The 13,773-nt window shown below is 51.6% G+C and overlaps 2 protein-coding genes across 6 annotated transcripts in view; one reads left to right on the top strand and one right to left on the bottom strand.

The window, feature by feature from the left end:
* Positions 1–13,773, bottom strand: part of KPNA7 (karyopherin subunit alpha 7) — a 121,609-nt gene that overhangs the window by 66,811 nt on the left and 41,025 nt on the right. The gene's annotated exons all lie outside the window — the stretch shown is intronic.
* Positions 1–13,773, top strand: part of LOC106981183 (myosin-16) — a 62,152-nt gene that overhangs the window by 19,999 nt on the left and 28,380 nt on the right. For all 3 annotated transcript variants that reach the window (XM_027042200.2, XM_053213515.1, XM_027042199.2), the window contains 7 exons: positions 317–434; positions 1,630–1,750; positions 5,347–5,483; positions 6,820–6,901; positions 9,206–9,379; positions 10,274–10,501; positions 11,513–11,617. In XM_027042200.2, the coding sequence (XP_026898001.1) occupies positions 317–434; positions 1,630–1,750; positions 5,347–5,483; positions 6,820–6,901; positions 9,206–9,379; positions 10,274–10,501; positions 11,513–11,617 (965 nt within the window). The remainder of the gene's footprint in view (positions 1–316; positions 435–1,629; positions 1,751–5,346; positions 5,484–6,819; positions 6,902–9,205; positions 9,380–10,273; positions 10,502–11,512; positions 11,618–13,773) is intronic.

Here is a 13,773-nt window from a genome sequence, read left to right as displayed (position 1 = left end):
ATTAAGTTCACTTTTAATCACGAGGGATGACTAGGGCACAAAATGGAGCACTGAAAGGATCCTCCAAAATGGATCCCCCAAAATCATATTCTAGCTGTTTTGTAAAGTGAAAATCATGTTCTGGCTGGGTGAGAACCAGCTAGAAGTCATACTCAGGAGGGCCTTTGGTCTTGGCTGAATTGTGGGGCCCTGCGTGCAATGACGGGAGGAGACTGGGGTTGACAACACAGACGTTCAGTTAGCTTTCTGCAGTGACAAGGAGTGGCCTGTGCCACCCTAGAACACTGACTACATCCTGCACCCTCCCTCTTGGCAGGCGTGGTGGACGCCCACCTGATCATGCACCAGCTGGCTTGCAACGGAGTCCTGGAAGGCATCCGTATTTGCAGGAAGGGCTTCCCAAACAGGATGCTGTACCCAGAGTTCAAACAGAGGTGAGTGATGTCTTCCTGATAGCCTGAGTACAGTTCTCAGTTTCCAGGGATGGACTGATTGATAAATATAGTCCTGTTGTAGCAGATGCTACGGGTACCATGACGGCAGCTCACTACCTGAGTACACCTTGGCCTGACTTTCAACTGCCAGAACCTGCATTTCTGTGCCTGAGGGCTTTCTCTGGCTCTTGAACCAGCTTTGTTACTTGGCAGGCTGAAAGTCTCAGGAATTAATGCCTTCCCCAGGAGCGGCCCATAACCAATGACTTACAGACAACTGGCATATCAGCATTTCAATTCCCTCACTCTTCTGGTGGGCTAACTATGAGTGAGGCTCCCAGATAAATGTCTAACAACAGGTTCTCCAGGTTACGTTTTTAAAAAATGATAAAAATTAAGAAATTAAAAAGCCCTGATTTGTAGTGTCTTTAGATTTCCATGGTGTTAAACACTCCCATGGCTGATTTCGAGCCAAGCGATGTGACACCAGTGAATGTGGGGTTGAGGAGAGATTCACCCAATTGGCTCTTGCCGGCCGGTAGGAGTTGGTCTCAGCACACCACTGTTCCCAGTACCCCCTAGCAACATTAATCCCCAGCTGCCCATTCTGATAACTGACCTGATAACATGCCTCTTATCGACTGCCCTGTCCCCCTCCCCAACTCTGCCATCCCCCAAGTAAACTATTTGCATTTGGATACCTTGTCCCAGGGTCTGCTTCTGGGGGAACCCAAAGTAACACCTCCACCTTAGGGATTATTTCCCTTCTACCCACTCCCTACATACTAGAACATAGGACCATAGGTTGATGGACAAGTCATTAGAGGTCATCCTGTCCAAGCCCTCTGAAGGCTTTAAACAGGGAAGGACTTGTCTAAATCACAAAGGGGGCTGCTTGCAGGCCAGAAAAATAAGTGCTTCTCCTATGTCTGGAAGGAAAGATCAGGAAGGAAAATTTTTAGTGTTTTCATTTCTAGGAGCACCAGCCCTTTGAACTCCTGACCCACACAGACATTCACTCCCCAATGTCTCCTGCCAGTCCCACCCCAGTGCCTGCCTCGGGCATCTGCAGAACCGGTCTAACCATGATTCCAAGGCCATCACAAAGACCAATGGATGGGTCAACTACATGGATGTACTTCCTGAACTGCCAGCTCGGGCGTGATGGTGGCTGTCATCATCTCTCTCCCAACAGGTACCAAGTGCTGAACCCCAATGTGATTCCTCAGGGGTTTGTAGACAACAAGAAGGCCTCAGAGCTGCTGCTCGGGTCCATTGACCTGGATGTGAATGAATACAAAATTGGGCATACCAAGGTAGGGGCTTCTGGTGATACTCCCTCCCTCCACCACTCAGCCTCGTCCCAAGAAGGTGGGCTTCAGGGTGTGAATTCCAGCTTGGCCGCTGACCAGTTGCCTGCCTTAGGCAAGCTCCACAGCTGCTGAGAGCCTCAGTTTCCTCCTCTGCAAAAGTAGGGCTGATACAGCTGATCTCATGGGATTCGGGGGTGATTAGTGATAACGTGGGTGAGAACCCAGCTTGGACAGGTACATAATAAATGGTAGGTTATTTCCTAGTACTGTATGAGCCCCAATCAGAATCAAGGTCCTGGATTTTACTGAGGCATGGAGGTATGTGTGTGGGGGTGAGGTCTGAGAGCAAAGCACCATAATCCCAGCCCACCCACACCGAAAGCTCCAGCCCTGAGCTGGCAGGTGAGTTGGGGGTGACTCAGAGAGGCTGCCTGATCTTGACTCACAGGGCCTGGGCTGCCATGTGTCTGTCCCACTTCCTGGCCCTGCAGAGTCTTGTCGGGACTGTAAGGGCCAGCCAGGCTAATGGTGCAAGGTGTCCATCTACAGCTGCCCAACCAGACTGCACCCAACATGACAAGCAGGGCGACCCAGGAGGGGTACTAGCTTTACATTCAGGAGCATCAGGCTCAAAGCCTAGTTCTGTGTAGCCCAGGACAGATGAACTACCTCTCCAAGTCTCATGGATGCCACAGGCAACATGGCTTCCCTACAGGCTTGGTAGAGGACGCGGACACTTTGCAAATGCTCATAGAGCACCTCCGTGTGCCAAGGATGGTTCAAGGCCCTAGGAATACACCAGTGAACAGGACAGGAAGAGTTCCTAAGCCCCTAGAGCTTGCTTCATGGTAGTGAGCATTAGCAGAATTGTAACACTGCTCTGGAATCCTCCAGAACTGCGAGCTCTGGCCTCCTTCACAATTGAGAAATGCTGTGTATAGCTAAATTGACTTATAGGAACACTGCAGGTTTTGTCATAGAGTCGCTGAATACTTGAGTGGGAGAGAACCTCAGAGACCAGTTCTTTTCCCCACCCCCACCTTTGAAGAAGCGGAACCTTGAGGAAGCCTGGAGAGGGTCGTGGAGGTGATGTGCCCAATTCCACAGTACTAGGCAGAATGGAGCAGGCCGCACAACACTGGGTCATGGGAAAGGGGATGGGGCTGCTGTTGCCAACATTTGATGCAGTTACTGGCTGGGCAAATGGACTGCATTTTGCTGTTGTTCAATGTTGCATTGGGCACCTCAGGTCCAGGTAGAGTCCTGGGGATCCTGGGGATAGCTTTCCAAGCTTCACCCAAGTTTCCAAGATTCAACCGTGTTGGTTGGTACATGACATTCAGTCATTGTCCCTGCCATATCATGCTTGGGGACAAGGACCAGGCAGGCTCTGGTGGCAGAGGCAGAGCAGAGAACAGGATGATTTTGCCTGTAAACTGTGTCCCCACACCCAGCCACATGCTCACCTCACTGCTCCTAAAAGGACACAACTCAATGACAATTCATTTTGAAATATCAAGAAACATTTTACGAAATCAAGCCCAATGTCTCTACCCCATCATGGCTAGCTAGCTCTTTGGGTTTTTGTGAGGGAGGAAGGCAGGTGGAGGGAGCATTCTTTTCCATTCTTTTCCTGTTGGTATCCATAGCATCCGCATAAAGGATTTAATCAAGAGCTCTGCTCCTGGCCTCAAGGTGTGGAGTTACAGAGTCTTAGAGCTGGGAGGACTCAGGGTCCTGCACTCCCATTGAACAGGAGGGGAGTTACAGGCCTCCCAAGAGGGAGTGGCTTGGCTAAGGTCACATAGCACATCCAAGGAGGCTGAGGCCAGGTACAGGTCTCCTGGCTCCTTCTATCCCTCTAGAAGTTTCTATCATGTCCTATTGGAAGACTATAAAAAGATGTTACATTATGAAACATAAATGATAATAAAGTCACCACCCATGGGCCCACTTAAAAATCCAGAATCTCTTCTCATCTCTTTCCTCCCCTTCCTCCCCACCCCCAGGAGTAACCCCTTGCTCCGAATGCTAACCATCCCCCTGCCTTTTAAAAAATAGTTTTGTCACATATGCACATGAAAGTACCACACTCGATATAATCTTCTGTAGCATGCTTCTAACACTCATTCATGTTTCCAAGATTCATCCTTGTTGGTCAGTATAGGACATTCACTCATTGTCACCACCGTATCATGCTGCCTCAGACAGCCACATAACAATTATCCTTTCTCCTGCCCTTGGAAATTGATTTTTTTTTCCCTCTGCAGTTATCAACAAATGCTGCTTTGAGTATCTTTGCACATGATCCCGTGTAGAGGTTTCTCCAGAACGAAATTCTCAACCTTGGCTATACATTAGAATCACTTTGGGGAGGGATAAAAATACCAATGCCTGAGCCTCACTCCAGAAATTGTTTGAAATCACTGTGCAGGCATCGGTATCTTTCCAACCCTCTAGGTAGGAGAGATGTGCAGCCGGGGTTGAGATGTACTAACACGGCAGAGGACAGTTGACTGTTTCAGGGTATGCAAACAACTAGCTTGATAAGGGAATGCCAACCCTTTTTCCAAAACTGTTGTACCAATCTACCCTCCCCTGATCCACAACCGTGCCAACACCCGTGCTCTCGAAAGTCTTAAAAGTCACAGGTGGAGGGAGGAGTGAATGTTACCTTGCAACCTTAATCTGTATTTGCTGGAAATCTGGTGTTTCCTGATCTAACACACTGCAAAGTTGGGTATTTCCTGATCTTTCTAACCCACTGCAAAGCTTTCTCACACACACCAGAGCTGGGTGCCTGAAACTGTGCAGCACTGGTAAAGCTCTGTATCCTTCTACAAAGTCAACCTCTCCCCCGCCCAACACCACCCCCTCTTCCCACTCCCAGATCCTGGGAGACCGTGACTGTCTACAGGCCGTTTGCATAGCAGTAAAGGAGGCCCCTTGCCACCATCGTGCTGGGCAGTCACCACAGCAGTGAGGATTATGACGATCTAACACATTTTTTAAAAATGTTTATTTATTTTGAGAGAGAGGGAGTGTGAGCAGGGCAGGGGCAGAGAGAGAGGGAGAGAGAGACTCCTAAACAGTCTCCGAGCTGTCAGCGCAGAGCCCAATGTGGGGCTCGATCCCATGAACCCGTGAGATGGAGAGTCAGATGTTTGAGCTGCCAGGTGCCCCAACCTATCATATTTTACTTACCACTTCACAGTTTACGTGAGACTTTCCCACCCAGTTATCTCTATTTACTCCTTATAGCAGCCCTGTCAGGGAGGGATCAACATCCCCATTTCACAGATGGGGAACTGAGGCCCTGAGATGTGAGGAGACGCGTCCAAGGTGACCCAGCCGGCGAGTGCAAGGCCAGAGCTGGAACTCAGAGGAGGCTGAGAGGAAACAGACACAGAGGCTGGCAGTGGCCCCGCTATTGGGGATGTCCAGGCCAGGGCCAGCTGTTCCCAAGGGGCCTCAAACACCAGCACCAGACTGGGTCTCTTAACTTTCAAGGCCCTTTCTGAACCTCTGGGGCTTGCCTCACAAGTGGCCGCCATCGGCAACAGCTGGGCCTCGTGCAGAGGAGTGTGCCTTTCCCACAGGTATTCTTCCGAGCGGGCATCCTGGCTAAGCTTGAGGACATGCGGGACGAGCGTCTGGCCAAGATCATGACGATGCTGCAGTGTCGCCTGCGAGGCTTCCTCATGAGGATCGAGTTCAAGAAGATGCTGGAGCGAAGGTAGCACTCACAAACACGGGTGGGGCGGGGCCACTGAAGCATCCACGCAGAATGACCGGGGACCCGTCCACACACCCAGCGGTCAGCTCCAGTAACGACTCGGGGCCGTGAGATGAGGGGAGGGCGGCGACATCTCCACTGGCCCAGAGAACCCTGTTTGGGGTCTGTATTCGCTTCCTGTGGCTGCTGGAACAGAGCAGCACAACCTGGGTGTCTTAAAACAATGGCAATTCTCATAGCTCTGGAGGCTAGGAGTCTGAAATCAAGGAATATTGCAGGCTGCACTCCCCCTGAACGCTCTAAAGGAGGATCCTTTCTTGCTTCTTGTAGTCTTGGTGGCCTCAGGCGTTCCTTGGCTTATGGCCACATCAGTCCAGTTTCTGCCTGTTTTCACAAGACCTTCTCTCTGTCTGTGTCTCCACACGGCCTTCCTTCTTCTTATATGGACACCTGCCATCTCGGGTCAGGGGTCCACCTTTCTCCAGTATGACCTCATCTTAACCTAAGTAATGACACCTGCAAAGACCCTATTTCCAAATAAGGTCACATTCACAGGCACTGGGGGTTAAGACTTCAGCAGATCTTTTGGGAGGGGACACAATTCAACCCATAAGAGGGACCACCTAATACAGACCCTTCTCTTAAAGCCTACAAGTCACTTTCCCAGACTTCCCCTTATTGGTCCATGTGATGATACTGTCAGAGGGAGGTGGCAGGGTCAGCACCCCTGCTTCGCAGATGTGGAAACTGAGGTCATAAGGGTGAAGGAACCGGCCCAGTTCCAGGCAGAAAGAGTCAAGACTGGAATCCAGAAGTCCTCACTCCAAATCCTTGCACTCTGAATTGTGTTTTCCAGCCATCTTTCTAAAATGATCATCAGAAAATAACTCAGGCTACCCTGGCTGACCTGTGGTTGACTCTGGTTCCTTGTGGGCATAGTATCAGTAATAATAACAGTAATGAGCAAATAACAATAATGAGGTCCTGATATCCACTGCCCCCCCACCCCCTCCCTGGGACCGTGACTGAAGGCAGCGACACAAGTTAGGGGCTGAGTGTAGGACAGCAGGGCCTTGGCATGCAGGAGGTCCTCGGTAAATGACAGTCCAGTGAAGCTGGAGGGGACAAGGGGGGGCGGGTTCCAGAGACTGCAGAATGGATAGGACTCAGAGAGTAATGGGTGATTTCCCGTGAGGGAGAGGAAGGAAGGAAATGTAAGAAGAAATGAGTGGTCTGTCTCAGCCTTGTGCTGTCTGGGTGGAACCGTTCCATCAGGGAGGCCAGGCCCTGACACCTGCACTTTCATCCAGGGAACCCCGGCTTCCTTTTTTTGCAGAATTGGCCTGAAAGTCATCCAGCGGAACACACGCAAGTTCCTGGAGCTGCGTTTCTGGGGCTGGTGGAAGCTATACAACAAGGTAGGGCTGAGGGGCCAGGCTAGCTGGGCTGCAGCTACCAGTTCGTTGTGTGTGTCTGGGGGGGGGGGGAGGGAGGAAGTCCTGGGGGGGAGGTGCCTCTTGGGGGTGGGAGGCCACAGGATGCAGCAGGGACAGTCCACAAATGAGGGTGCCTGGGAGACAAATGAGGAATCTAGTCCCCTTCCGGTCAGGGGCTAATTCCTCCCTGAGAAAAACCACAGAGGACCTTCCCGCATCATGTCATCCCTCATAACATCCCCTTAGGATGGAAAGCCCCTCAGTACAAAAAGGGGGCTTGGTCGTCAGCCCCTCTCCCTGCACATGTTGAGGCATCTTCAGCTCCTTCAGTGAGGTCCTCAGCTTCAGAGCTGGAGCGAGCTCAGGAAACCGTGGGATCCGGCCTATTTCCCAGGTCCTTCCGAGACAGCTGAGAGGGCAGTGAGTCAGCCCTTAACCAACGCAGCAGGCAGGGAGCCTTCCTCCTGGTGCAGGTGGAATCATACTGGGTGATGGGGTCCCCACCTCGGGCCTCCATTCAAAGGGAACGTGCTGCTGGGCACCAGCAGAGGCCGGATGCAGGGCTGCATTCAGGAGTCGGAGGGACAGTCATGCGGAGGGTGGATCAGGCTCTAGGTCATCTCTGGTGGCCCTGAGGCCCCCACGGCTCGTGTGGAAGCTTCCTTCCCCTCCCCATGGGAAAGCGCTTTCTAACACTCAGTGCTGACCACAGATTCAAAGCAGGGATAGTAAGTTCTGCCTCCCCAAAGGCTCTCCCACACAGGCCAGCCCTTTCGAGGGCCTGAGATCCCAGAGCAGTCCAGATGAGCATTTCTCAAAGTTCGGTCGTTGCCAGTCCTTCCCCAACCTGTTCCATGACTGAGCTTTCCTGATGCCAGCTACTTTTTTATTTTGAAATTTTTATTTTACTTTTTATTTGTATATATTTTAAGTTTGTTTATTTATTTTGAGAGAGACAGACAGAGTTCATTCGAGGGGGTGGGCAGAGAGAGAGGGAGACAGAGAATCCCAAGCAGGTTCCAGACTGTCAGTGCAGAGTCCCACGCGAGTCTTAGACCCATGAACTGTGAGATCATGACCCGAGCCGAGATCAGGAGTCAGACACTTAACCTACTGAGCCATCCAGGCACCCCTAAAAATAAATTTAAAAAATAAGAAATTTAGGGGTGCCTGGGTGGTTCAGTCGGTTAAGTGTCCGACTCTTGATCTCAGCTCAGGTCATGATCTCACAGTTATAGATCAAGCCTCACATGGGGCTCTGTGCTGACAGTGTGGAGCCTGCTTGGGATTTTCTTTCTTTCTCTCTCTCTCTCTCTCTCTCTCTCTCTCTCTCTCTCCCCCCCCCCTTCTCCCGCTTGTGCTCAAGCTCACTCTCTCTCTCTCAAAATATATAAACATGAGACAATTTTAAATTTAAAAAAGTTACTTTTAAAGTAACTGTGTAACAATGAAAATCAAAGCATTTCTATGCAAGGCTTAAATCTATCTCACTTGCCCCCTCGGTATTTGTGTTGCCCTCTGGGAAGCCCCAGACCAACAGCCTTTAAGATTCCTCCCAAGCAGGACACCAGTGGTCAGAGAAGATGAGGAGACAAAGCCTGGAAACTTCTCTGTTCTTTACTAGAAAGCAACACTTTACTAATTGAACATGGCAGAGCAAGGTCCTGTTCCAATGAGTAAAAAAAGTAAAATAAAATAAAAATCCTTTACTCTTAGTTTTTAACTACGCTCTAGTCTTATCTAAGCCAGATAGGATGAGTCAGTGGGAAAAAAACCCAACACGTTCCGGTAGGCTTTCACTGAATAAAAATGTCATGTAGTTGTGCGTTTATGTGAACTTGCCTCTGCAGTATCCCAGGTCCCCACAGACAGAGAGACGGAGACACAGAAACAGGGAGAGAGACAGAGATAGGGAGACAGGAAGAGAGAGAGACAGCAAGGAGGAGGACCCCGTAAGGGAGAAAGGCAAGAGAAACCAGAGCTTGAACTCGGCCAAGCACACACAGCTTAGAGAACGGTGTGAGCCCTGAATGGGGCTAGACGCCGAGGAACACCTAACTGTGTCTGTCAGGATCGCAGAGACCCCTGAGGATTGGTCCTAGGCAAGGACAGGCCTTCTCTGTGGAGGCGAGAAATACTTCCTGGCATCTGTGGAGAGGGACTCCCTCATGGCTGCTTTCCTCCCCAATGGGGGTGTGAGGTCCTGTCTGAGGGAGAGCCCACAGCCCACCGCCGAGCCCCCGCGGCCCATCTCCCTAACGCCATAGGGTGTCACCCGCCACTCAGGTCAAGCCGCTCCTGAATGTGGCTCGGCAAGAGGAGGAGATGAAGGCCAAGGAGGAGGAGCTGAGGAACGCCATGTGCAAGACACAGGAGCTGATAAGCAGGGTAAAGGAGCTGGAGGAGAAGATGGCCACGCTCAGCCAGGAGAAGAATGACCTCACCATCCAGCTACAGGCCGTATGTGGGGCCCCGGAGGGAGGGCGGGAGCTGGGGGCCCTGGCAACTACCAGGATCCCCGGGGCCACTAAGAGCCAGACCCAGGCAGGCAGGTGGGGGGTGAGCCTTCTGAGAATCAGCATACGAGAGAGACCCCCGTAATAAAAGAATCACCCGCTTATGGGAGCACCTATATATGGGCCCCACCCCTTAATGCCTCACAGTGATGATTTCCCTTATTTTTCAAAGACCTGAATTTCAGTAATGTTATGCCACAAACCGAAAGTCACACAGCTGGTCTGGTTTGAGTCTGTGGCCGGTTGTTGTTTACGCCACTGACCCCATCTTGGGGAGACCCCAGTGGACACCCAGGTGTCCCTCTTCTGCCATGTACTGTCCGTTTGACCTTTGACGACCCCACCTCCTCCGAATATCAGGTCCCTCATCTCTAAACCGTCGCTTACAGTGACATCTGCCTCGTTTGCTTCTTGGGGTCGTTATAAGGAGGAACTGTGGGTGGGAAATGGTTCGTTAACACAAAGGTGCTAAATCGATGCTGGGAGTCATTTGGGCAGATAATCACTCCCCATTGGCAGACGGAAGCACAGGCACTCCCGGGCTCAGCCCCACCTACCGGCGGTGTGCAGCCTGTGTGTCCTCGACTTGTCCTGGACCACTGGCTACATCCTTCAGGTGCACCTGACCACCCGGGATCTGTTCAAAGGCAGATTTCAACACAGCAGGTCTCGGGTGGAGCCTGAGCTCTTGCATCCTAACCAGCTCACGAGTGATGCAGCCGGTGGCCTGGGGACGGCACTGCGAGACTCTGTTCTGTCACACGCATCCCAAGGAGCTCAGAGCCAGTGCCCAGACCCCTGTGGGACCCCCTCTGACCGGCACTCTTTCTTCCACCAGGAGCAAGAGAACCTGATAGATGCCGAGGAGCGCCTGACCCAGATGATGAAGACGAAAATGGAGCTGGAGAGCCAGATCTCAGACATGCGGGAACGGCTGGAGGAGGAGGAGGGCACGGCGGCCTCCCTGAGCGCCACCAAGCGCAAGCTGGAGAGCGAGATGAGTGACCTGAAGCGGGACCTGGAGGGTCTGGAGACCACACTGGCCAAGATGGAGAAGGAGAAGCAGGTGAGGAGGCCCTGGGGCCTCACTACACCCCCCTCGGGAACAGGAAACCCTGTGGGGGTCCCACCTGGAGTCCCCTCAGCAGCACCGCCTAGGACCCTAGCCACCAGCCACATGGGGCTAGTTTAACTTAACTCAGCGCCATGGAAAACGTGACTCCTCTGTTGACCTAGCAGCATTTCGAGTGCTCAATAGCCACACCAGGCTAGTGCTACCGCATTGAACTGAGAACGTGGCTGTTGCTGCAGAAAGTTCCATCGGGACAAAGTAGCTAGAGGGATGAGGGCTCTTTCCCTCATGGTGACATCCAGGCTCAGGACTGACTGGTTCTCCTCGTGCCCGTGAAACCCAGGTGTCTGTGCTAGCCTGTGGCCCACTCAGACTCAGCGTCCCTGGGCCCCTCACAGAACGTTCTTCTTCACTACATCTGCCTTCTGCCCTCTTCCCGGAAGAGACAACCCTCTCTCTAGCGTGGGGCCACCGCTAGCTGTTGGATCTCTGCCCAAACAAGCAGCTGCTGCCCTTCCAGTCGGCTCCAGGGGGAGCCTCTGGCTCCTGATACCATCTGGTGGGCCCTTGGCCCTGAAGCCCCCTTCTTACCCTCACAAGTTGGCGGGGGGGATCCAGAGCAGGGGAAGGTGTATGCTGCCTAAGCCCATGCCTCTTCAGCTCTGATGTGCACACAAAGTGCTGGCATCTTGATAACATGCCGGTTCTGCATCAGCAAGTCTGCTGGGACCTGAGGGTCCACGTGTCTCAGACACCGCTGACATCTGAGGGCCGGGCTTTGAAGAGCCAAGGCCTGACTGGTGGTTCTCACTGCTGCCCTCACCCTCAGATCCTGACCTGCCTGGGGTGTGCCCTGGGCACTAGCATTTCTCAGGCTCCCAAGTGACTCTGGACCGCAGCCAAGCTGAAGAGCCCCTCTCTCGGAGCAAGCGCCTCCCTCTTTGTTCCCCCTCCAAGGCTGTTCCCAGCCTTAAAGGCCTGTCCCTCTCCTGCCCCTGTTTCCAGGCCCTGGATCACAAGGTCCGCACCCTAACCGGGGACCTCTCGCTCCGTGAAGACTCCATCGCCAAGCTCCAGAAGGAGAAGAGGGCCCTGGAGGAGCTGCACCAGGTAGGCACCACAGGCTTCTACTTGGCATAGCAGATGGAGCTCGGAGACTGGAGACCCTGGTTTTGCTGCCCCTCAGCTGGGGCCTATAGGGAAGTCAGTCTTCCTAAATCTCAATTTCCTCATCAGAGAAGCGGGCACTGTCATGTCTTGTTGTTCTCCTCCCAAGTTTATTGTAAGTGGGGCGACCATATAATTTATCACCCAGACTAGTCTGAGAGTGAAAGAGGGCCAGCGGGCATGAGGAGATGATCCCAGGTGCACTGGAAGCTAGGGTCCCCAGACTTATCAGGATGAGTGCCCTGCCAGTGCTAAAGCACCAGTGAACCCCAATACATCTTGGCGACAAAGGGCATGAGCTCTTGTGAGGAGACCCATTTGACCGTTATGGGCTCAGGCTCCTGGAGGCAGAGCCAGCTCTGACCAACCACCAGTGCTGACCTTGGCACAGACCACTTCCTAACTCTGAAGACACAGGTGCAGAGAGCAAGTTGAAGCCCAGAACCGGACAGCAGATCCCCGTCACCATGTTTGCTGACACCATGAACCCACAGCACATCCCCTTTAGTGCCTCTCTCTGCTGCCTCTGGAAATACTTCCCCTTAGACTGTAACCCTCAACCATTTCAAACTCAGAGCCCCCTTTTATAACAAATACAGTCGATTCTCATTATCCCAGGTAGTTATGTTCCATAAAGTCACCACAAACACTGAATAAACAAATGCTGGACCCCCGTTTTTGTTTTTAAATTTTTTTTAACATTTATTCAATTTTGAGAGACAGAGAGCGAGCAGGGGAAGGGCAGAGAGAGAGGGAGACACAGAATCCGAAGCAGGCTCCAGGCTCTGAGCTGTCAACACAGAGCCCAACATGAGGTTCAAACCCACAGACCTCAAGATCATGACCTGAGCCAAAGTCAGATGCCCAACTGACTGAGCCACCCAGGTGCCCCAATACTGAACCTTGGTTTTAAGGGGAAATAGAAGGTTAGGTTCCTGCAAGCCTCTGGTCACGTTTTCGTCAATCAATCAATACATTACTTTGTTTTATGTGTGTTTCTGTGTAAGACACTACTTGGTACACACTGTCCATTCCTGAACAATGAACTCACGGTCAACAACCCTGTATCTCATGCCTGAACAAAGCTTATCTAACACACAAATTTCCTCTGTGAGGCACAGCACAGCTTTCTTGTGCTTGGGAACACTAGATAGCACAGTACCAGTGTGCTTGGTGCACCATTTTATGAGCCAAACTCACCAAGACAAAAGCACAAAAAATGTAAAAAAAACATGGCGCTAAATAGACTGTGAAAAAGCCACCTGTTTGCAGTATGAGCTGAAAACAAGAAGGCGGGGCATCATCTTATTTGACGTCAGCTGGGAATGTGCACTCCAGAAGACACAAACTTTTCGCTGCTCTGCGCATGTCTGCAAATGACCATGAACGCACCACAAGTATTGATTTGGGATTACACATAAATTTTAGCTCGTAGGTAAATTGGAAAATAGATAATCCACAAATAATGAGGGCAGACTGCATTTTGGAAGCCTCTCTTTACTATCGTAAAACAAACATTATTATAGCTAATACATACCTTCAAAAAAATCAATAGAGTGCCCTTCTTTTTAAGGGGGAAATGAACAGAATGTAATTTATAATAAATAACGGGGCTGCCCGTGTGTAAGCGCTCAGGCAGATCCACTAGAAGACGTCGTGAGCAGTCGGCTGAACACCCGAGCCTGCCTAGGTGGCCGAAGACGGACGGGCACAGAGGGTGTGTTGGTGACATTGACGGCAAAGTGTGGCTGCCATCAGTGATGCGGGTTTACAAAATGGTGAAGAACTCTCAGGGAGATTTTGACAATAACAAATCTCTCAGTTTTCATGGTAGATCATTCTTTAAAAATATAGTGTATACTAAACGAAAAAAAAAGTTGAGTTATGTGTCCAGTGGTCCTGGCTGCTGGGTTTAGAAGAATAGAACTGTTGTTTTACGTACATGAATGCCCGGGTGGGGCATCAAGTGTGCGGACTACAGAATTATGCTTCACGGTACCGGATTGTCCAGAGCGAGGCATGTCCAGCATCCCTGGAACCACCAAGTGCCAGTGGGGCCCCCAATCATGGTGGTGAACAAAAGCCCCCCAACAGACCTC

Source organism: Acinonyx jubatus, chromosome E3 (genome assembly GCF_027475565.1).
Source record: "Acinonyx jubatus isolate Ajub_Pintada_27869175 chromosome E3, VMU_Ajub_asm_v1.0, whole genome shotgun sequence".
Lineage (NCBI taxonomy): Eukaryota > Metazoa > Chordata > Mammalia > Carnivora > Felidae > Acinonyx > Acinonyx jubatus.
Note: the sequence above shows the minus strand (reverse complement) of the source record. Positions and strands in the feature narration are given on the sequence as shown.